Genomic DNA, 23,815 nt, shown 5'->3' on the forward strand with positions numbered 1-23,815 from the left:
TGTCTTCGTCAGATGAATCAAGAGAATATTCTGCTGGAGGTTCTGGAATAGGAAGTCCCTCACCATGTGGAACTGGTCTCAATGCAGACGGAATGTTTGGGTAGACTATTCTCGACTTCTTTCGCTTCGTTATTCCGCCGGAAAGAGGAGGAACCAAGCAGAAGTAACAGTCATTTAGGTGGTTGCTTGGCTCTCTCCACACCATTGGGACTGCAAACGGCATTGATGACCTTTTGCAATTCAACCACTGTGAAAGCTGTGTTGTACATGTAACACAGCATATATGCGGAGCCCAAGGCTTGTCTTGGTCACCAACCTTGCATCCGAAGTAAAGATGATATGCCTTCTTCACTTGAGAATTGATACTTTTCTTCTGGTTGGCAAATGTCACTTCCCCACAAATATAGCAAAAATTGTCCGCGGTATTAACACACTTTCGAGGCATTACTGTTCTTTATTGTACGTAAATGGATAAAATAATAAGTTTTATGTAACAGTAGCTTGAACTGTCTCGCACAACGTCTAAAATATTTTAAATGCTGAACCTATCTGATTGGGCTTTATATAGTACACTGCTTACGTCAGCTTCAGCAGCCGCCTGGCATTAGTATAATAGGCCTACACATGTATAGTACACTGCTGACGTCAACTTACTTCAACTTGAGGATCTGGACTTTGCCGATGACCTAGCGCACGTGTCCCACAGTCAGCAAATGCAGGACAAGAACGACGTACTGGCAGCCACATCAGCACAGGTTGGCCTCAACCTCCACAAAGACAAGATAAAGATCCTCAAGATCAATTATGTCAGTAACAACCGAGTCACACTGCATGGAAGTCCCCTGGAAGGGGTGGAGTCCTTCACGTACCTGGGCAGCATTATCAGCCAGCAGGGTGGTACAGACGTAGACGAAAGCCGTTTTCATACAGCTCAAGAACATCGTGATGCTCCAAAGAAATTTCCTTTACTACCAAGATCAGACTGTTCAACTCCAACGTGCATGGAGCAGAGACCTGGAGAACCACCAAGTCGACCGTAAAGAGAGTTCAGACCTTCATCAACAGCTGCGAAAGTAGAATTCTCCGGATTCACTGGCCAGACACCATCAGCAACGCCAGCCTGTGGCAGAGAACCTCTCACCTTCCGGTAGAAGACAAGATCAAGAAGAGAAGGTGGGGTTGGATAGGACGCACCCTACGTAAGCCGCCAACTAACATTACCAGGCAGGCACTGAGGTGGAACCCTCAAGGCAAGCGGAGAAGGGGCCGAGCAAGAAACAATTGGCAACATTACCTTGAGGCAGACATCATTAAGCTGGATCACACCTGGAGTCAGCTCGAAATGATGTCACAGGACAGAAGTCTCTGGTGATCTTTTGTGGGCGGAATATATCCCGGCAGGTGTGACGGGCGTAACTAACTAATGCCAGCAGTACATGCATAGTACACTGGTATGGCAAGGAAAGAACGTTGTTCAAGTCGAAATTATAATGTCTGACTGATGATCATATAAGGAAGTATTGGTTATTTTTAAATCATAACACTGTAGATTTATTTATTCTCATCTACATGTCGTGAGATGTCTGCCTTGCTAGTTAAAACCAGTTTATAAGTAAAAGAAAACATCAACTGTAAGTAATGACTGCATCATACTGGCTCGCAGAAGAGAAAGTATCTTATGAAACTTGAATCATATGTAAAATCTACATAAACATTTTGACTTCCACATTAGATCTGATTAGTTGTGGCAGCAATACAACTTAAACATATAATTTTGCTCTACGTTACTAGTAAATGATGGATAGTTCATTGCACTAAAATTGGAAAGAGTGCAGATTATATCACACACAGATTTGACTTAGATGAAGAATACTATTTTATTAATCCATTTCAGTCTTCTTCCTCATATTTAGATTTAGGTCTTGATATGAGTTGTAAGACTATGACCATGATATGAGTTGTAAGACTATGACCTTGATATGAGTTGTAAGACTATGAACTTGATATGAGTGGTAAGACTATGGCCTTGATATAAGTTGTAAGACTATGTCCTGAATATGAGTTGTAAGACTATGCCTTGACATGAGTATTAAGACTATGGCCGTGATATGAGTTGCAAGACTATGGCCTTGATATGAGTAGTAAGACTATTGCCTTGGTATGAGTATTAAGAAAATGGCAGTGATATGAGTTGTAAGACTATGACCGTGATATGAGTGGTAAGACTTATGGCCTTGATATAAGAGTATGACCTTGATATCATTAAAAACGCTATGGCCTTGATACAAGACTAAGATTATGGCAAACACATGCATGAAACTGATACTTTCCTAATTTCCTTGTTCCAAGTTTACGTCAGCGTTTTTTGCCTTGGGTCAAGAGAAATTCAATCAACATAGTAAAAATAAATTTACATAAACACGATCATCTTCACACACACACACACACACATCGGTTTTGTGTCAAACAAACGATGGCTATGTTAATTGGAAGCTGCCGTTCACGTATTCACTTATTTCCCCACTAAAAGCCGAACAGTTAAAGAAGAAAACTTAATAGTTTATATTCGAACAAGCAAAATCATAATCGACCACATGGCTGATAACAAAATGTAAATTTAGCACAGAAATAAATGACTACAAATTAATTTGTTTTTAGAAGCTGTAAACTATTAGTGCGCCAGAAACTCTTGAATATAGTAATCAGATATGTCATGGGCAAATATTTGTATCTGCTCTTAGCTCAAGCAGCCCACCATCATGAAGGCTTGAAAAACCCGCCGCTCATCTGCCCTCTGACAGACAGCTAGGTAGGCCAGTTCGATACTGTTAAAATAATGTCAGTCACCAGATTCCGGTGATTAGACAAACGCTTGAAAATCAATGAGTTTTGAAAGCATTTGATTAGGATATATCTCGAGATCAAATCCAATTTTGGGAATATAGTTATCAAATGTTCAAAGAAGTTACAATATTTACACGCTGTTCACGTACGAAGTGTGTATGTGTGTGTGTGCGTGTGTATGCGCGCACGCGCACTAAGTTAAGGTACAAACCGTAGTGTGTATTTTCAAAATATTGCCTAACTTCACTGCCAACGTAGGGAGAAAACAAACATATTTTTTTTTGTATAATATTGTGGCTGGACAAGAAGGAAAATAATTATTTAAAAAAAGAAAAAAGAAAAGAATCGAAAAAAGAAATTTGGTCTTAAAATATCTTAAGAACAAACATCTAAAGGTAATCACGCCTATTACATGGTTCCCGTTTCAAGACAGTTACGTATAGTGCAGTTGGCATTTAAAGACGGTTACGCGTAATATTTAGTTCGCGTTTACGAGCAGTTACGTCTAGTAATTAGTTCGCATTTAAGGTTGTTACGTCTAGTACTTAGTCCCGTTTAAAGTCATATATGTCTAGTACTAAGTTCGCACTGAAAGGCAGTTACATATAGCATTTTGCTTGCGTTTAAAGGCAGTTACGCATAGTCCTTGGTTCGCGTATGAAGATAGTTACGTCTAGTACTTAGTTTCGTTTAAAGACAGTTACATCTAGTACCTATTTAGTTTTAAAAGGCATCTATGTATATTACTTAGTTGGCGTTTAAAGGCAGTTACGTCTAGTACTCACTTCGCGTTTAAAGGCAGTTACATCTAGTTCTTAGTTTCTGTTTAAAGACAGTTAGGTGTACTGCTTAGTTGGTGTTTAAAGGCAGTTACGTCTAGTACTTAGGTCCTGTTTAAAGTCAGTAACTTCTAGTTGGCGTTTAAAGGCAGCTATGTCTATTACTTCTTTGCGTTTAAAAGCAGTTACATCTAGTACCTAGTTCGCGTTTAAATGTAATTACGTCTAATACTTAGTTGTTCGTATTTAAAGGCAGTAACGTCTAGCACTTACTTCGCAATCAGAGGCAATGACATCTAATAATTTGTTCGCATTTAAAGGCAATAACGCCTAGTACTTAATACCCGTTTAAGGCAGTTACGTTTAGTACTTAGTTTCTGTTTAAAGGCACTTCCGTGAAGTACTTAGTTCGCGTTTAAAGCCAGGTACCCCTTAATACTTAGTTCGCGTGAAAAGGCAGTTACGTCTATTTCTTAGTTGGTTTAAAGGCAATTACATCTAGTATTCAGTTCCAGTTTGAAGGCAGTTACGTCTATTTCTTAGTTCCAGCTTGAAGTCACTTACGTCTAGTACTTAGTTCCAGTTTGAAGTCACTTACGTCTATATCTTAGTTCCAGTTTGAAATCAGTTACGTATAGTACTTAGTTCCCGTTTGAAGTCACTTACGTCTATATCTTAGTTCCCGTTTGAAATCACTTACGTCTAGTACTTAGTTCCAGTTTGAAGTCAGTTACGTCTAGTACTTAGTTTGCGTTTAGAGGCAGATACATCAATTACTTAGTTGGCGTTTAAAGGCAGTTACTTGTATTAGTTCGTTTGCATGTAAAAGCTGGTACATCTAGTACTTAGTTCGCGTTTAAATGTAGTTACGTCTAATCCTTAGTTCGCGTATAAAGGCATTTACGTCTAGTACTTCTTTCGCATTTAAAGGCAATTACGTTCATTAATTAGTTCGCGTTTAAAGTCAATAACGCCTAGTACTTAGTACCCATTTAAAGAAATTTACGTCTAGTACTAAGTTCGCATTTTAAGGCAGTTACATCTAATATTTAGGTCGCGTTTACTAACTGTTATGGCTAGTAATTAGTTTCCATTTAAGGGCAGTTATGCCTAATGCTTAGTTCACGTTAAAAGACAGTTACGTCTAGTCCTTAGTTCCCATTTAGAGGCAGTTACGTCTAGTACTTGGTTCCCTTTTAACGGTTAAGTCTAACACTTAGTTCGCGTTTTAAGGCAGTTACGTCTAATCCTTAGTTCACGTTTAAAGGTAGTTATGTCTAATCTTTAGTTCAGGTTTAAAGGCAGTATGTCTAAGAAATATTCTCGTTTAAAGATAGCTGGGTCTAATACTTAGTTCGCGTTAAAAGGACCTTACGTCGTTTCTAAAGAAAATAAGATTCCTGAACAAATTTAACACTTAAAGATTACACAAGTGGTATCAAACTTGGAGCAGAAAAAGCGGTTACAATATTATATGCGGGCTTTCAAATATGACTCTAGCAAGGTTAATAGGACCCAGAATGCATGTAAAAACAATTACACACAACGTTCTTGCACTTACAAATGTTAAACATTATATGATCTGAATGCGATAACATAACATTACATCCAACAGTAAGCTAATAAAGAACTATCGATATTACGGTTCTATGAGCTCCTAATGTGAAAGTGATGAGAAGATTTTCGTGTCAGCGATTAATTCTAAGAGGATTGTTGTTTCTAAGATTTGGCCCTTGATATCAAGAGTAGTGTCTTTCAGGAAGAATAGCGATGATCGGCCGAGCTGGTAGATGCCAAAAACTATCATGAGTTTCAACAAGTTTTGTTTGGTAAGTAGATGTGAAATTGCTGAAGTGTTTTGGGTCTATTAACAGAAACTTTCTGCGCGCTTGGAATTCGAAATAATTGCTTACGTTTGGCATGCACTCGCTAAATGCGCTGATGTGATTTTTGTTTGATTCGGTTCTTAGTAATTGCTTGCAGGCGTAAAAAAAGAACCATACATATGACCGTAAAGGTTAAAAACAAAACGTAGCAGTTTGTATGCCAGTGTATTTTTGATATTCAAAATTCCAGCATGAGTGTTCTGATCCCATAATGGTGTCCCCGCCCTAAATAGCACAATCCACGAAGGATTGAAGGTAAGCATTTACAACAAAATAAAAACAAAACCATTACTGTATCTGTAATCCTCATAACGTACAATTAAAATGAGCAAACAAAGTATTATTGACAACATGTTATTTGTGAGAAGTCGGCAATCAATTCTCAGTATTATATACCTCAAAAAAAAAAAAAAAAAAAAAATTCCAGCAAAAACCAAACATAACATTAAAACAATGTAAGGATGCAAATTTCTGTCGATCTATAAAGAGTACATTAAGGTGGGCAAGAGAACAATTAATTAGATTTATGGGACAGGTGCGTGTCAAATAGCTCTACTGCAATGATTTTTAATGTCTGTGTCGTGAGAGAAAGTGATTCTTAATTTAGCCTTCGTTTATTTAACAGTCAGACAGACTGGAAGGAAAGGGTTAACTTCGATCTTTGTATCGAAAATGTCAGAGGTGAAATTGTCCAGAATCAGTTATTTTGGAAATCTAGAGGTCAGACTGACCGGAATTCTGACGCCTAGTTATAAAAGGCGGTAGATAATTTTTATCCTGATTGGTTACGCTAAACAAGGTGCGTGTTTCCCCACACGAAATTGCTTGGTTTTTAATATGCCCCATCGCAAAATTTAGTTTACGTTTTCCTGCAATAGGAAAAAATGTAGGAGACTCCGAGATTGAATTTAGAAGAAATTCTCTCGTAAAACATATATATGAGGGACCGAATGTCTGCAAAGTCAACGGACACAATTCTGCCGGTAGAAGCGAGCAAAGTTTGAAAGCACAAGGCATTTGCATCAATCTCATGTAATTCGTTGAAACCATATAATGATTTGCTTGAATTTATTTGCTTATACTTGCAGGAGTTTGTTTAAATACGTAGATCAATTTTCTTGATATGAGTAAAACTGTGTTTGAGTTCATCTATCTGAATTCATTGCTACAACGACAAGATACCAGTATATTGGATCATCTGCTCGAGTTTTCACGACATCGTTGAATAAAACAGCGGTCGTCATTGAAAGCCGCCAGCGCCCCAGACAAAGCCACCAGCAAATAATCAACGAATTCACATGGTGTAAAGGTCAAATTGCAAAAGATGTCAAGACATTACCACACATGCAACCCAATGTGTTCAAGGTCAAGTTGTCAAATCCCTGTCAACGATGCCAGTTTCTAAAGTGCCGGGAATCATTCATCAATGCAAGGTCACCAATATAAAGACACATTGGAAATGCTTGGCTAATTTTTTCATCGCGAGCGAATCAAAACAGGTTCATGGACACGCTTTAACAATCTTCAACGGCGAGGCCACAAGCGAGGAACTTTACTGAGGTTCTTTTGCGAGTAATCCCGCGTAACCCTTGCACGATGTTATTTGTTAGTCGTCCTAGGTAGTCGAAGACAATTTCTATTTGTCCACGAGACATTATATGGCACTGAGAAGATCCGTCTCTAACTGCTTTTCTTCAGAGCCATCCCTGATGCGGTTCTCACTGCCTACGTAGCTGCTTTTTCAACCGAGCAAGCCACAGCCGCCAACAGCGATGGACTCGGGGAATGTAAATATTCCATCGCTCTTTGCATTTGCGTCACCTCTGATTTCCATACGTTTAATGTGACCGAGGTCTTCTTTTGTTTGGCTTCTTGAACATGTCAAGCTGTGTTGGAGTTTGCTGCTGTCAAAGAATCGAGTTGCAGCTTGTTTAGCGACAAGTGCAATGAAATTAGTCCTTAAGAGCTTCTGACGCGTCTTTTAACAAACACACGGATGCATCGACACTATCCACACCGTAATATTGGGCGTATACCAGTTTTATTGCGTTGATAACACGAATAGGTGTTACAAGTATGCTTACGTCGGTCAATTTATTAAATACCAGGTCAATCTCTAATGAACATATGTATCGTCAGAGTTTCCCCTGCAGGACTTACACATGCCCATCCTGGTCCACGGGGAAAAAATCAAAGTGTGTCAATCCGGTACTGATGCAGGGAAGATACGTGGGCACCGTCGGTCTAACCGACAGTAAATCAATGTGAGTGGGGGTGGCATTCATTGAGTACCATTACAGGATCGGATATACCAACAATTGCGTTTCCCCGTATCCGACCAATTCAATAATCAGCGCGCGAACCGAGATTGGAAACACGGAACCGGTTTCATTGGAACCATGCTTCACCGACAAAAAGTAGCCTATAACGGAAAAGTGGAGCTTTTTAAAATATTTTCTCTTTCGTGATTCCATGTTGAATGTTAATATTTATGTAACTTATTATTAGGTCATCATATTGTGCGCAATGCCGCGTGAAAAAAAAATGTACCGCAAATCCACCACAGCCTATAACACGTAATGACGGAGCCACAATCGCTGAAACGCGAGTTTGATATGGAGAAAACAAGTTTACCTTTCTGGAAAACTCCGGTTCAATCGAGCACTAGTATAAAAACAATGGCGGTAAGATCAATGCTCCGTTAATGAAACTTTCCGCGGTACCGTGAAGGAGATATTCCGGTCGAAAGTATATCGCTCGATACAATTACTGTGAACCATAAACATAGCTAGATATATGACTAATAACCGATGAAAGCCTCGCGAAGAACCTCTAAACCATCTTCGATGGGGCACGTTACCGACATGATCCAGCGTAAAAAAAAAACTGCATGTGCTATCCGTGCTTGTCATTGCGCCGACAAGGACTACATATATGACCTGAATGAGATTACGCGACAGGCAATTGGAGAAAGCGTCACCAGATGAATTGTTGAAAGAGGCATGAAGGCCAAGATTGCACTTGCGGAAAAAACACTTAGCGGTCGCTAGACTCCACTTTGAGGTAAAGTATATTGAGATAATAGACATAGATGAGAAACTGGCCACCATACTGCGTTCTCTTTAATACTGAAAAGGTGAATGAAAACACGCATATGATTGGGTTTAAACCATCTTCCACAGTTGGGCAGAAATTGTAACAAAAACTCAGCGTCCAACCATGAAGCCGTTTCACTGCCACCCATGTTAGACGGAATTAATATGGTCGATGTCTGTGTACTCCGGGGGAGATGGAAGGCAGACAACAGCGTGTTACTGACCCGGTCTGATATGTTCCACATACGCGTTGAACCTGAGTTCTCTTGCGACCACGACCAGTGAAGCTTATTTTGCCAGTCTCTTCACAAGCGATGTCTCGCCCCATGTCCACGAAGGCGTTATTGGTAGTGATTCGCATCAGCAAAGAGTATATATCCGTGTACAACATCTTAATATCGCCCAGGCGCAACTTGATCGAGTCCTAGTTTAATTCATACATGAACAGCTCCGACAGATTTAATACGGACGCGTCAACCTAAATGAACGTAAGGAGCCATCCACACAAGTTCGCGACATTGCAACACGTGACGGAATTTGCACATACGCATTCACAACCTCAAATACAACTGCAAGTTTCGCAAGTGTACGACAGGGTGATCTTGCGGTGCAAGTTCGAGGTATGCTTTGTACATTCAGTGAATTTACGCTTAAATTCGTCCACGATTACACAATGGAATGGTATGGTGGCAACAGATCGTTGGGCACCGACAACGTGTCTAAGACCACTGGATAATCATTATGAGTGCAGAGAAGCTCATCTGAGTCTAGTGTTCTACGTCGACTTCAAAGAAATATCCTTGGTAACTTTTTATCACATTCGCGTGTGTTTAAGTATGATTGCATTCGCGAAACTGATCCAATGAAACTCTCCAACGGGCATCAGTTACAAAATCGTCTATTGATACAGACTGTTGGCGTAAAGATAAATGAAGCTGTTTCGGAGATAGGGTCGTATCTATTCACGAGCGGGATGTTAGCGAGGACGAAATTGTGCATCGCCAAAGAATCAAGCCACGGATACCACGTTTGATAAACAAATATTGATTGATCTCAGTGAATGGTTCCAACTCCATCTTGGCTTCGATAGCAGCGCATCCCAAGCCATACCCGGTCACGAAAAGTAATGTACAGCGCCAGGTTTGTTATACGCGTATGGTGGTATCACGAAAAGTATGAAAACTACTGGTAAAGAACGACCATCCCCTGGGTAAATACAAATCATGACAGTCAACAAAAGTTTGTCAACGAGGCGCCGAACAGACGTTCGCGATGGCGTAGGCATCTGCGAAAAGTCTTCACGTGGCAGCGAGGAGAGTAAAACTTTTCGATCACATATTCATAGGATAGATTCCTTTGCGCATAAGCAGCTTAAATCTCATCACCGCCATCTCGACATGAAATTGTAAATCGATCATGGTGGACCATCACACCCGCGTAGGTCATTAAGTAAAACAGTATATTATCTTTTACGAGGGTAAATTTGTAACTGCGGAGTACACGCTCTGTGTGCGGCTCGTGTATGAGACAGTGATGTGACAGTAATCACTCACTTTTCCGTCGGTGAAATGAAAGCTCCTTCACAGATACAGCTATGAGATAGGGCGGAAAATTCAGGAATGTTATTGGATGTCATGATCATGTCCGCAGGCGAGGAGAGCTCTTGTCTGATCCATTTCGGAGTAAACGCAAGCGAGTTAATAAACACTTCATCCGAGTCATTGCCACGGCACAATATTGGTGACTCAATCGCTCCAGTACGTCTGACAATAGTGTAGCAAAAGCCGCATGGGACGCGTTCATCAACGTCTGTACGTATATGACTGAATCGCAGGTGGCGCCGTTGAATCATCCTCTGACATCTGGTCCTTCACAGGAACGTTCAAGCATTCAAAGACTACAAAAATGATATATGATACTTTCATCTTACGTTGTACCGCGGTGAATTTCGAAATATTCTTACCAGGTTCGGACATGAACGTACGCTGAGGCTTATCACTAATTCCCATACAAGTAAACTTTATTGTGATTAAAAAGCTATTGAGTGCTATTGAGTGCTAAATACATGCATGCATTGTTGACATACAAACTTTCTTTTGATGTGCTTGCATTCGTGGAAAATCTTGTAACCATACATAGCAGTACCTCGCAATTTAGACGTTAAAGCGGTCTACGTTTGCTTAACAACAGCAGATCAATATTCGCTCACGTGCATGTGGTGTTGGGCGAATCAGTTGGAAGATTTTTTCCAAGTAAAAATAGAACGCAGAAATTATAATATCGTCCATTCAAAACACCGGTTGTCATTGCTTTTTATATTTATTACTGATTACGACGTTATACACACTGGTGCTGCAATACAACTCGACCCGTGAAAAGGCTTTTACGAAGAAATATGAGGAAGAACTTCCACTCGTCCTAAACATACGTTGGTATATTTTTCAACCTTCTCGAGAATCTTTGCAAAAGGTTTGTCAAGATTATACGGCAACCACTCTTAAACCACTGGCGTGAGATTTTAAGTACATGTACATTGTTGTCTGGTGAACCGAGGCCTTCCGTGGGGTTGAGTGGCAAAATAAAGTCAGCACGAAGAACAATGTGCACCTTAACCCGAAAATGCCCATGTTAATCTGGATGAAGGTGCCTCCCAATTAATTGCTATTTACCTGGAGGCAGTCCTGATAATTATAGATTACTGCATTTATATGGGAAAGTATGAACGAGTTTTTCAGATGTAATACTGTGCGACCTTGGGAGTACAGTATATCCATCCGACAAAACGAGTTCATATTTTCCCATACAAATGCAGTAACCTTTTTATTATATGCTCATTTTTCTTATTCTACCTAAGGCTTAATTATATAATCAAATTTTTTAAAAACAACAAGAAACAATGTAACTGAATGTATGACGTATTCCAAACTAAATACAGAAGTGCAGATACATCATTACACAACAATATTAATGCGCACAAAACTCCGCCCAGATAAATTTGAACTTAGTCGCGCACTAGATATAACTTTTAAACAGAAAATTGCATTTTGGTCTACGTAAAATTAAAACTTAGATTCATATTGTGAATTAATGCGCATTGCAACAACTTTTCCATTTGATCTGAATGAATAGATTTTGGTATTTTTGTAGATTCTACGAAATTTCGTGATTATGGACTGGATTCATCTGTGCAAATTCTACATGAAATACATCGGATTAAAGTAGCAAGGGAGAAGCGTGTTGACATCTGTAAGTATGTTTCTGCTCTGTCATTGAATATTTGAAATCATAATGAAGGAAAAATATGAAGTAATTCAACTGCAAGTATCACAAAGACGCTATAGAATTTAATGTTTATTTTATTTTGAGTACAGTAAGGAGGATGTAATTGCACTTGGAATATAGTTGAAATTACAGTACAATTTCGAAATGTGTAATCAAGCTTGAGAACCCATGACATGGCTCATGTAATTCGGATTTGCAGAACTAACAAAGGAAATTCAGGATGTAAAACTAAGTATATTTTTTGCCATTCTTTTTAACTACCAGCTAAAAAGACAGTTTATGCCTTGTAACTTGCATGTTATTTGTAGGTACCCAGCAATTTTATGAAATCTGGCATCTCCCGCCTAAATCCGAAGCAGCTGGTATGTGGCAGTCCACGAAACATCTGCTTTAGTTCATTCAGAAGCAAATGTAATCAACCAAAACGTAAACCGCCTACTATCAGAGTGCACATGATATGTTTACCAAAAGTGCTGGCCATCTGCGTCCTTTGTTTACAATAGACAGTATTTCCTTTATGAGTGCAATAGGATGTTGCGCGCGAGTTCAGTATCGTAAAATAATGAACGATTCTGACAATGCAAAGTTAACGGAGAAAAAAAAAATGAGCATATAATAATATAAGTATACCCGACTTTCTTATACGCTTGGTATCCTTATTCCAAGCTCTCGCGCAAATTAAGTTGATTCAGAGTAGGCATACCAGTATATTTTGTAAAAACATTGTCTAATTGCTTATATACCAACGAACTTTTCTTTAAACAGCAATCGCTTTGACCCATTCTAATATTGGCGACGTTTTCCTTGACGACATCACTAGCGTTTTCCATGACCGGCTATTTTTTTTTTTATACAGCAAGTCTTCACAGCCGCTCGTCATCATATTCAACAATATATCCACATGGTCGGCAAAGCTAATTACTCAACTTCACGACCTTTCCATCGAGCTCAGCAAGATGTCATCTTAATGTTTAACCTCAATGCTTGTTGCTCTAGAATGTGATCTCCAGATTAAAACGTCGTGCACTAAGAATCATTAGTGAAGAAACTGAAAGAAGCAGAACACAAAAGAGTAACTGTTGATCTAACTTTAATGAAAATAGGAGAAAATAATTCCCTTGAATGGAATACGGCACATCCATTAGGATTTTTACCGGTGTGACTTCTGATCGCGTGATTGCGAAGACTGCAAAAGTGAATAATCCTTTCGTGACTGGGTTTAAGAATTTTTAAAAACATGCCCTCGTTCGCCACAAGATATCTGGAGAACACATTATAACCCAAGACATTCTTTCACAACAAAGAAATCAGCAAACTTGCCGAGACAAATGCGTTTATTTGGATTACACAGTCAGGGGGTCATAGTCCTACATAGAAGACCTAACGCTGATATTTATATTTTGGGCGTCAGGGTCTTACTGCCTAACTAATAGTACCGTGTAGTGTGTTTTGATGTCGACTAACATCGTAACGAAAGTAAAAATTTTGAATATCTCACACAACTGGCAACTAAAATAACGGCGCTTTTCTACAATGTAAGGTAATAATGTTTTAGCCAGGCTTTACTTACTCTTATGTCTTTTCTCTAATACATTCAAATTCTCACAAAAGAAATGGACCTGTTTTCAAGTTTCGTTGGCCTACGTTTCAGTTGACCAGAAAGCGATGAAAGCCGGGAATGCCGAAATCGAGTTAAGTGGAAGTATCATTCTTTAAAGAAACGAATAAAAATATAATATGCCTATTGGAACTGTAAAGTAACGTTTCGTTTCGTTCAAGAAATATATCCACAACATGAACCTACTTAAACATACTTCAGCATACCTCGACCACCATCGCATTGTAACAAATTCAAATGTATGTCAACGGAACATGAAAAGGCGTCCATTTGCTAGTGTCATATTTTCATTCCGCCATGATAAAAACATCACAGTAGGTATATTAATTACACATAAATTAGTGGAAGAGTGTCGATATATACAGACAGATGTGTGAGATATTCCTGAAACTTTGACTACTCACACTATGCAAAGCCGTTATTTGGATAGTAAGACATAGCACCTAAACAAAATCAACACGTGCTATGTCTTACATGTAGGACTAAGGGGGTCACTGCAGATTTTGTTGGTTTTTAACTTTGCTGCAATAAAAGAAAGATCTTAAAGTTCAAGTGTAACTTATTAGAAACAAAATGAATCATTAGCCTCCTTGATTTTTGGATAAATTTGTTCAAAGACGAAGTATGATGAAACCGATGATAGTACACATTTCATGACGATTAGTAAATTAACTGCCATTTGGTTAAAAATATTTATTAGGCTTTTTGTATTGGCTTGTATGTAATGTGTTGGTCTATAATATTGCTTCAAAAAGAGTATAAGGAGACTGCTAAAAGTATGACTTTAAAAGAAAAATGAATTAATAAAATTACTCTTAGAATGGATAATGCATTTGTTTGTTAATTGTGCATGTTGGTTTATTTGTATGTTGAGAGAGAGAGAGAGAGAGAGAGAGAGAGAGAGTATGTCGTTCAAGTTGCAATATCCTATTTCAAGCTGAAAAAGTACGAGTCAGATGAAAATTTGTCAGTACATTTTTGACCCACACATTTTTTATTTGACCCCCAGTTCTGATCCCAAGTTGTTTTTTTTTTTACCCTCAGTTTTACACCCCTGGGGGATACACTGATTATGTAATGTATAACCACTTATAGGCTCCAGGTTTTGTATTTTTTTTAAAACTTGAATACATATTTGGTAAACATATCACATATGGCAAGCTGTCTTGCTTCTGCATCGTTGTAGATTTTGTATTTTTTAAAGGTCATTGAGTGTGGATGCCATTTGTATATTGATACTGAAGGTATAAATCTGATCTAATATTTGCTGTCTTCGCTTGACGTTTCGGTGTTTTTGATGTCTTCCATGGTTGTTTCGCTGTCTACGACGAATGTTTTGCCGTCTTCATCAGTGATTTAAAGTTTACTTGTACAACATCATACAATGCCTTTTCTGGCGCGTTTTTATATTCTTTGCCAACTTTTTGCCATGCTAGCTCCGACGCGATCCTTATCCCGGTTAATTTATCAAAGAACTCCGAATAGGTACTTGAAAAATTGTATTGAATTTTTTGGCCTATTTTTTAAGATGCTGTTATGCGAGGATTATAACAGTTCATGTTTCTAGTAAGAATATTGGTCGTATATTGCCGTCATCTCAGGACCGTGTGGGCTGAATTTTTGTTTTAATGTAAAAAATTATCATTATTAACAAAATTACCCTGGAAAACTTTGTACCTAGTAAGGTGTGACTATCAATATCTTCCTAATTTGATTCCCAGTTAAAAAGAACAAATGCTTTATGATCAATCGGTCATCCTGGTTTGTAGATTCAGAGAAATCACATTAAAAATATTAAAGCTAATCTGTCCTTTGTGTGTGATTATAAAAGAACTCTTTAACTCTCGAACAAATTAATATGATGTATTCAAGCTAAAGTTACAAAACAATATTATCTATAAAATTTTCTGGTTTCTAATGCCATTGTATAAAAGTCGGCTGCTATTCTCTAATAGTGAATCACTTGTGCGTTGATGGCATATCTATCAGTCTGTGAGTAATGTCATCATGGGCTCCTTTGAGACCACGCTTACCGATCAAGGTTTCCAACATCTAACCCATGACGCGGCTTCCACACGGACTCTCGCGGGATACAATCGCGGATTCACACATGTTTACAACATCCCCAGTGGGGAAAATGTATGGAGAACTAGAAGGGATTTTGTGCTGGTGAGTCGAGATGGGAAAGCATGGTCTCAAACGCCTATTATGATACTACTCCTGACAATATGCATATATTTAGGCACAAGGCTCAGTATATGTAACGTATTATGTCTTTAGCAATGGAATAATAAGTCCATGCTACATTTGAAGTCACATTAATGCGAACAATTCCTGAAGTAATCACAAATATATAGACAAGGGAATAATTAGTTAAATACGTTCATATGGTGTGCAATGACGTAGTACGTTTTAAATTAAACCATTTGTGTTACCCAGATTATGAAAGTACACATTCAAGTCTCATTTCTTTACAAACAAATAAATATACAAATAAGTTTTAATCAGTTTTGATGTAATTAACAGCTAGACATCCCGATACCCATTAATATTTGCGACTACGTAGCTACGTAGAAAATCTAAATCACACACACTGATGATCAAGCGAACAAATATATCGTAATGTGATGCCATTATCGGAATATGTCGTAAAATGGGAGTCGTAATGGGGGCGCTCACCAGTTATTATGTACTTTTGAGAGAGTGACGTAGGCAAGGTGAAGTTGTTTGCATTTAAAACATGCACAATGGAGAGAATGTTGGCATACCTCTATGCTACATCAATGTAATGTGGATTATATTTCTTTGGATATTGTACTTTTGAAAACTGTACATGATCTAAGCACATGGCTAACTAAAATTAACGGCTCCCTTGTGCTAGAAAAATCAGCCTGAATTAGTCTAAAGTACACTATCCATAGAAGCTATTAAAATAGGGAAAATGAATTTTTCCAGACTAGACAATACCAGCTTCTGAAAGTGCAATGAATGAATTACCAAATATATACAATGTAAAAAAAAAAGAGTTATCGGCTCTTGTTTTAAAAATACAATTTACCTCTGAAATTCAGGAAGTGAAAATGACCAAGTGGAGCTAGCATTTTTTGGAAAGGTGCACATCAGGAGTAAGGCCAAGTTGTATACTCTATAACCCATATTTCACCCATCAATCATACACCAAAATAAAGGGAACTAAAGGTTCTTTGAATTATACCTAAGATATACAAGGTCATGTTTAAATAGAAAGTATAACCAGTGAGGAAAGCCGGTGAAATTCTTTCTCTTTAAAATTAAACTGTAGAGTGCCACCAATGTGATGCCATTATTGGAATATGTCGTAAACTGAGCATTCGCCATAATTCTTGATTTTCTGTTAGTCTCTTACACAAATCTGGATTGAGTTAATTTGGCCCAAAGAAGTATCAATTTTAAAAAAAAAAATATTTTTGATCCTTCTATTGTCAGTTCTCTTTATACGAATATGATTTTTATGCATGATTTCCTTTCGCTGTTTGTTTAATTATATGACTTAGATTACTGTATGGAGGCCTTAAACTGTCATAGGATTTTAATGATGATAGAGGTGCACTTGTCACAGACTGAAAATATTGTAAACACTGTTAACAACAGTCTCAGCACGCTATCATCAACTAATTATTTATTCGCGTTGTTTATTTACTATTAAACGTTAACTTCTATGTCCTGCATAATTCACATTCGACTATCTAGAAATTCATTAGAAAGCATGGATCATTAGGTTCAATTTGATCAATTCGTATCTACACAGTTGGCAAGGATGATACATAGTTTTAAGGAGCACAGCAGCTCTTGAGTGACCGAAGATTCAAAATAATACAGGCAAAAACCTCTAAGCTGAAAACGGTTTTTGAGCTAAGAAAATTGAGAAAGCACCCCATCCACACATCCCAAAAAACAGCATTGTATTTCAACATCTGGGTTATTATGGTTCCAAGTGCGCCAGTTTAACATTTTACAAGCGTACATTGACAACATTACAATAAAACCAAAAACTGATCATGTAGAAAGACAAAGGTGATAACGAATCACTCGGACAAAACTGGTGGTCACACTCAGCATTGCAATAAAAACTGACGTTACCTGAAGCTCAAACGCATATGATGAAACGGTGTGATGGGTTGGATCATGTAAAATGTCCCGGCACTGAGCGTGTTAAGGAAAATAAAGACTATTAGTTATGGGAACCTTTGATTAGAGACTATTTCTAATTGTGCTGCTCAGTCAATCTGCTGAACAAACAGAGTCCGATGTGAAGAAGGCCAAACTGAACAAACAGAGTCCGATGTGAAGAAGGCCAAACAAATAATACGTAACGGGAAGATTTGGTACGATTACCTTTTGATGTATATAATATTTTTGGCAGATTTGAGCTGCCGGTTATGCACAGAAAGGGAAACAAACAAGGGGGTATAATACTTCGAGATGCCCTTATTGTACGGTATTTGTTTTGTAAAAGTCCCCTTTGTTCATTAATTGGATTTGCATAGGCACGACGCTATGTTCTGTTCAATAGAGTATCCGCTCTTGATAACATTGTATTCAAGCCTGTTTTCATTTTGTGGACAGCGAAATGTGCTTTTGACTGTACGTAAAATCCTTCTTGCAAATTCAAGTGCCTAGAGATCCGATGTCGATACCCGATATTAGGTCAACAGAAAATGGATAAAAGCGACAAAATATTTATATAAGAAATATGAACCCAACAAACGATGGGCACGGTATACGGATAAAAGTAACTGACAGAAATTTTGACGGGTACCAACACACATCTTGAGATTTTTTTTTTTCTTTCTAAGAAATAACACTTTGAATGCGAGAATGAAAAAGACGCGTAAGTGATTTTGGGTGCTTGGGTAGCTATGGTAGAAAAGAAATTATATAGAACGCGTTTAAAAACCGATGCAGATGGTCAACTCCACTGCGTTTTCGTCAGATAATGCTATATATTTCTACTTCATATACGACTGTTTTCATCAGGTTATATGTTTCATCGCTCTACCTCCCATGCGACTGTTTTCATCAGTTATTACAATCTCACTCTACCTCCTATGCGACTGTTTTCATCAGTTATTACAATCTCACTCCACCTCCTATGCGACTGTCTTCATCAGCTAATGCAGTCTCGCTCAACCTCATATGCGACTGTTTGCATCGGGTTATGCAATCTCGCTCTGCTTCTATGCAACTGTTTGAATCAGTTAATGCAATCTCACTCCACCTCCTTTGCGACTGTTTTCATCAGGTAAAGCAGCCTCACTCTGCTTCTATGCAACTGTTTTATATCGAGAGAGAGAGAGAGAGAGAGAGAGAGAGAGAGAGAGCGCATTTTTATGATAATTTTGATCATCAGGACGAGAGAATGATCCAAACTATTATGATTGAAGGATGAAAATGGTGAGAGGGATGAGTTAAATTGTCTAAACACTTATCACTAGAGACTGGGTTATAGTTTCAAGTAAGGCTTAACTACTTATCTAGTGAGAGACGGGGATAAAACTTTAATTCAGGCATAAATACTTCATGCAATAAAAGTTATAATACTTGCATTGGAACTGTGTCTCTGAAAGTTAGCATAAAAGGGACCTATATTTTCCCTTGACCCCATAGTGTCTTACCAATGTTATTCCTAAAGGTTAATGTTAAATTCCCGCTGACCCTACAGTTTATGTCATTCAAAAGGGTGGCATAATGTTAAATTCCAGTTGATCCCTGAATGCCATGACCCACAATCATTACACATTACTAGTGACTATTTTCAACCATTTATTTCTTACACCATATCATCTTATGATTATGAATACTCGCAAGTTTGAATTATTTTCTCTGCAGTCAGCATTGTGTTGGAAGATCACGTGTCCTTAATGAATGGACTCGCCATCGTGTACTCTGTTTTCCAACTGCGTAGTAGGAATAGAAAGACCCTCAAAGCATTTGTTATCGCTTGGATTATAGTATGTCTCTACATTACGCATTCAGTGCTTTTAGACACTTCCAATTCCCGAGAGTTTTGGTTTTGGTTTTATTAAGAATTATTTTTAAAAATTACAACCTAATACAGTAAAATATGATTTTTAATGCTTATTAGGGCCCTCTCATTTTCATCGCCGTCAAAAGTATGGTAATTGGTATTGAGCAACTGAATTCGACCGATCTGCACGATACGCTAGCTACTTTGTCACTGAAACATTCAACAGGAATGCTGACGATGATTTGCAATGTTAACGAAATAAATATATTTCCTGATACTTACCATTCTATATAATTATCAAAACCGAGCCCAGCCCAATAAGAGGAATAATTATTACGATTTGTGTAAATACTACTCAGGCACACATAACAATTACGAAACTAGAGGACGAGAATTTAGGAGATTCATATGTTTCATGGGATTAGGACCCCGTTATGATATCATGTTACCTCATAGGATTAAAAGTAATGGATATTAGTAAGAAATTTCATTTTCGAATGCAGTATTCGAAAAAAAAAAAAATAATAATAATAATAATAATAATAAATAAATAAATAAATAAATAAATAAGCCTCGTCATCTTTAGTTCAAGCAGGTGACTTCATTACTTTAAAGAAAACAACCTAATCTGTGGTGATCTCTGTTAATTAATACAAAGTTTATTGAATGTAAAGGCTTTAAGTGCCACAAGAAAACAATTTTGCAGACGAAAAAGTAGACAGCAATTGTTATCATAACAGACTTGGCTAAATGCTGAGGAAATAAGGAACCGTATATATTTTATTCATGCAAGGTCACAAGCGGAAATACATCGTTAACGTGCATTTTATTCATGCAAGGCCACAAGCAGAAATACATCGTTAACGTGCATTTTATTCATGCAAAGCTACAAGCGGAAATACATCGTTAACGTGCATTTTATTTATGCAAGGCCACGAGCGGAAATACATCGTTCGCGTGCATTTTATTCATGCAAAGCCACAGGTGGAAATACATCAATACGTGCATTTTATTCATGCAAAGCCACAAGCGGAAATGCGTTGTTAACGTGCATTTTATTCATGCAAAGCCACAAGCAGAAATACATCGTTAACGTGCATTTTATTTATGCAAAGCCACAAGCGGAAATACATCGTTAACATGCATTTTATTCAAGCAAAGCCACAAGCGGATTTACATCGTTAACGTGCATTTTATTCATGCAAAGCCACAAGCGGAAATACATCGTTAACGTGCATTTTATTCATGCAAAGCCACAAGCGAAACTACATCGTTAACGTGCATTTTATTCATGCAAAGCCATAAGCGGAATTACATCGTTAACGTGTATATTCATGCAAAGCCACAAGCGGAAATACATCGTTAACGTGCATTTTATTCATACAAAGCCACAAACGGAAATACATCGTTAACGTGCATTTTATTCATGCAAAGCCACAAGCGGAAATACATCGTTAACGTGCATTTTATTCAAGCAAAGCCACAAGCGGAAATACATCGTTAACGTGCATTTTATTCATGCAAAGCTACAAGCGGAATTACATCGCTAACGTGCATTTTATTCATGCAAAGCTACAAGCGGATTTACATCGTTAACGTGCATTTTATTTAATGAAAAGCCACAAGCGGAAATACATCGTTAACGTGCATTTTATTTAATGCAAAGCCACGAGGAGAAATACATCGTTAACGTGCGTTTTATTCATGCAAATTCACACGCGAAAATAAACCATTAACGCGCAATTTATTCACGCAAAGCCACAAGCGGAAATACAACGATGACGTCCATTTCATCCAGGCAAGGCCACACGCGGAAATACATGGTTAACGTGCATTTTATTCAGGCAAGGCCACACGAGGAAATACATCGTTAACGTGCATTTTATTCATGCAGGGCCTCAAGCGGAAATACGTCTTTAAAGTGCAAACAATTTAAAGCCAAGAAGCACCTGAAGCTCTGGATCAAAGTTCATTTCTGACGCTTTTGGTACTATTTCAATCAGAAACAATGGAAGATTTTCGTATCTTCGGATTTTACCGTTCCATTTTAAATTTTAATGATAATGATTTACTTAGAGTATAATGTATTGAATTTGGAATTCTGACCTCGATGTCGAGTTTCAAGATTATGAAGTTTAGAGCAAAACTTTTCAGTACTTTAAAAACGTTGTAGTAATTTCCAAACTCAGACTCCAAACCCAAACAAAGACATCGTGCTTGGACTATATATGCATTACGGAACAAAGGTCTTGAAATTATATTATTGTAGCTTTATCATAAGTTACATAGGAGAATGTAAAACAATTTGAACTTATAGCAATAGCTCCAGTTACTTGCTCAAAATGCTTCAAGAATAAAGGGCCTAGAGATATAAGTGTTACTAATGAACTTGACTAAACAAGGCTTTCATCTTATGTGTCAGCATTCCTCATTTAATAGGAATAGTGGGTGGCCATGTTGCTTATCTATCGTTTATCCATGTTTTAATTTGTTAATATATTTGGAATATCTTGGATACTTCTGATACCCGAGTGTTTGTTTTGCTTTAACTAATTTTTTGTTTTTAAATAGCAGCATATTACAACAAAATGGGACAGGAATATGCAGTAGGACTGTGACATTTTTCATCTCTGTACACTGAACAGTAGTTGGTGCTGAACGACAGAAGTCACTTCATTAGGATATGTGTCTAGCTACTTTGTGACTGCAAATTTAAACTGGAATCATGGCGATGATTTGTGATCTTACGAAAAGACATTTATTTCCCGGCACTTATTACTCGTTTTGATGACGAAAACATGTAATGAGCCTGACCCTACCCCATTTACGCGCAAACATACGTATACATACATACTGCGATCTCTGAGATGTACATTATGTCTCATGTGCTCTCCTTGCCGCCGTACGAAGCGACAAATTAAGGCATGAGCCGCTGTGGCTCAGTGACTAGCGTGCTAGACTCGCGATCGAAAGGGGTTGAGTTCGATTCATACTTTTGAAACAGCCTCGTCGACAAAACTGGTGTTTCTTTGGGCAAGGCACTTTATTCCAATTTACTCGGCAGTAAGTAATCCACTTGTATTGCGGTGATGAAAACACCAAACCAAATCAAGCCAAATTGGCATCGAGCAATCTTTAAACATTCTTTTTTTTTTTTTTTTACATCCATTAAGATTCTGCATTCGTGCCATATTGAAATCTCGTGTTTCCAAGAAAACATACATACATTCATACAACATAAATTTTGTTGCGACTTTATGCACACTGGGAATTCTGACCAAGGGTCATATTAATAATGAAATGTTTCATCAGAAATTTAAAAAGCAAGCAAACAAACAAACAAAACCCAAACAAATAAAACAAATTGTACTCACCAGAATTAATGCTATCCACAAAAACCACACGTTAGATGACATGGTTACTTAAGGAAAACCTTGGAGTGGCATTCATATATTGGAAACATCTACAGTCTCCTACTTTGTCTAGACGTTAATCCGGTTTACCCTGGAAAGGAAATCCTAAGATATACCAACAGTATTATCTCTCTCTCTCTCTGAACGACGACAGAATGAAATATGTGGCATAAACGTTTGATTCAACATTGCACATGGATAGACTGCTTATCGAGTGTTTATACAAGACAGCTACCGACTGGATTAGATCTAACATTTTCAAAACCGACTCCAGCATTCAAAATGAATTAGGATCTAAATGTTACAAATGGAGAGCAGTTAGTTCTTTATTCACAAAGGTGAACCGAATAATCGCATAGAAAACAGATCTGCTTCGTCAAATGTATTTCGGCTGAACGTAAATTAGATGGAGTTACCCCCGCCGCGTTTCCTTTTCCTCTATTAATTGTAAAGTTGTCCTGAAGAAATCCTTTGGAAAGGTCATTTCGTATAAACATTTCACTAAAAAGAAACATGCAAACAGTTAACAAAAATTATGTAAAGGTTAGTCTGTAAACAGTTTTATGAAATAACGAATGATTCTATCCCTGAGACCATAACTTATAGGAAATGAAATCACTGCATAATGCATGATTCTCGTACCGCGTGAGATCAAGTTAAAACACGGAGCAATCGGTTACATTCATTTCAGCCAGACTATAAGTATGCCGTAAAGACGACGTCTCGTATCTTAATGCCAAAGAAACAGCTGTGAATTGTCCCTGAGAATGATTTAAGAACAAAATTTATGTCCGTAAGTATGTTTATAAAAATAAAAATATATCAGTAACATGCACTGAAATTACTTTGCCACATTATCATTCATACTCCATAAATAAGAAGCAATATACC

General features: G+C 37.8%; 1 protein-coding gene across 9 annotated transcripts in view; it reads right to left on the reverse strand.

The window, feature by feature from the left end:
- LOC149771334 (protein madd-4-like) overlaps window positions 1–23,815 on the reverse strand; it is a 243,736-nt gene that overhangs the window by 41,263 nt on the left and 178,658 nt on the right. For all 9 annotated transcript variants that reach the window (XM_089948612.1, XM_089948617.1, XM_089948609.1 and 6 more), the window contains one exon: window positions 22,886–23,015. In XM_089948612.1, the coding sequence (XP_089804738.1) occupies window positions 22,886–22,927 (42 nt within the window). In that variant the 5' untranslated portion in view covers window positions 22,928–23,015. The remainder of the gene's footprint in view (window positions 1–22,885; window positions 23,016–23,815) is intronic.

This window comes from Sinohyriopsis cumingii, unplaced genomic scaffold (genome assembly GCF_028554795.1).
Source record: "Sinohyriopsis cumingii isolate HCF-2022 unplaced genomic scaffold, ASM2855479v2 utg001944l, whole genome shotgun sequence".
Taxonomy (NCBI): Eukaryota; Metazoa; Mollusca; class Bivalvia; order Unionida; family Unionidae; genus Sinohyriopsis; species Sinohyriopsis cumingii.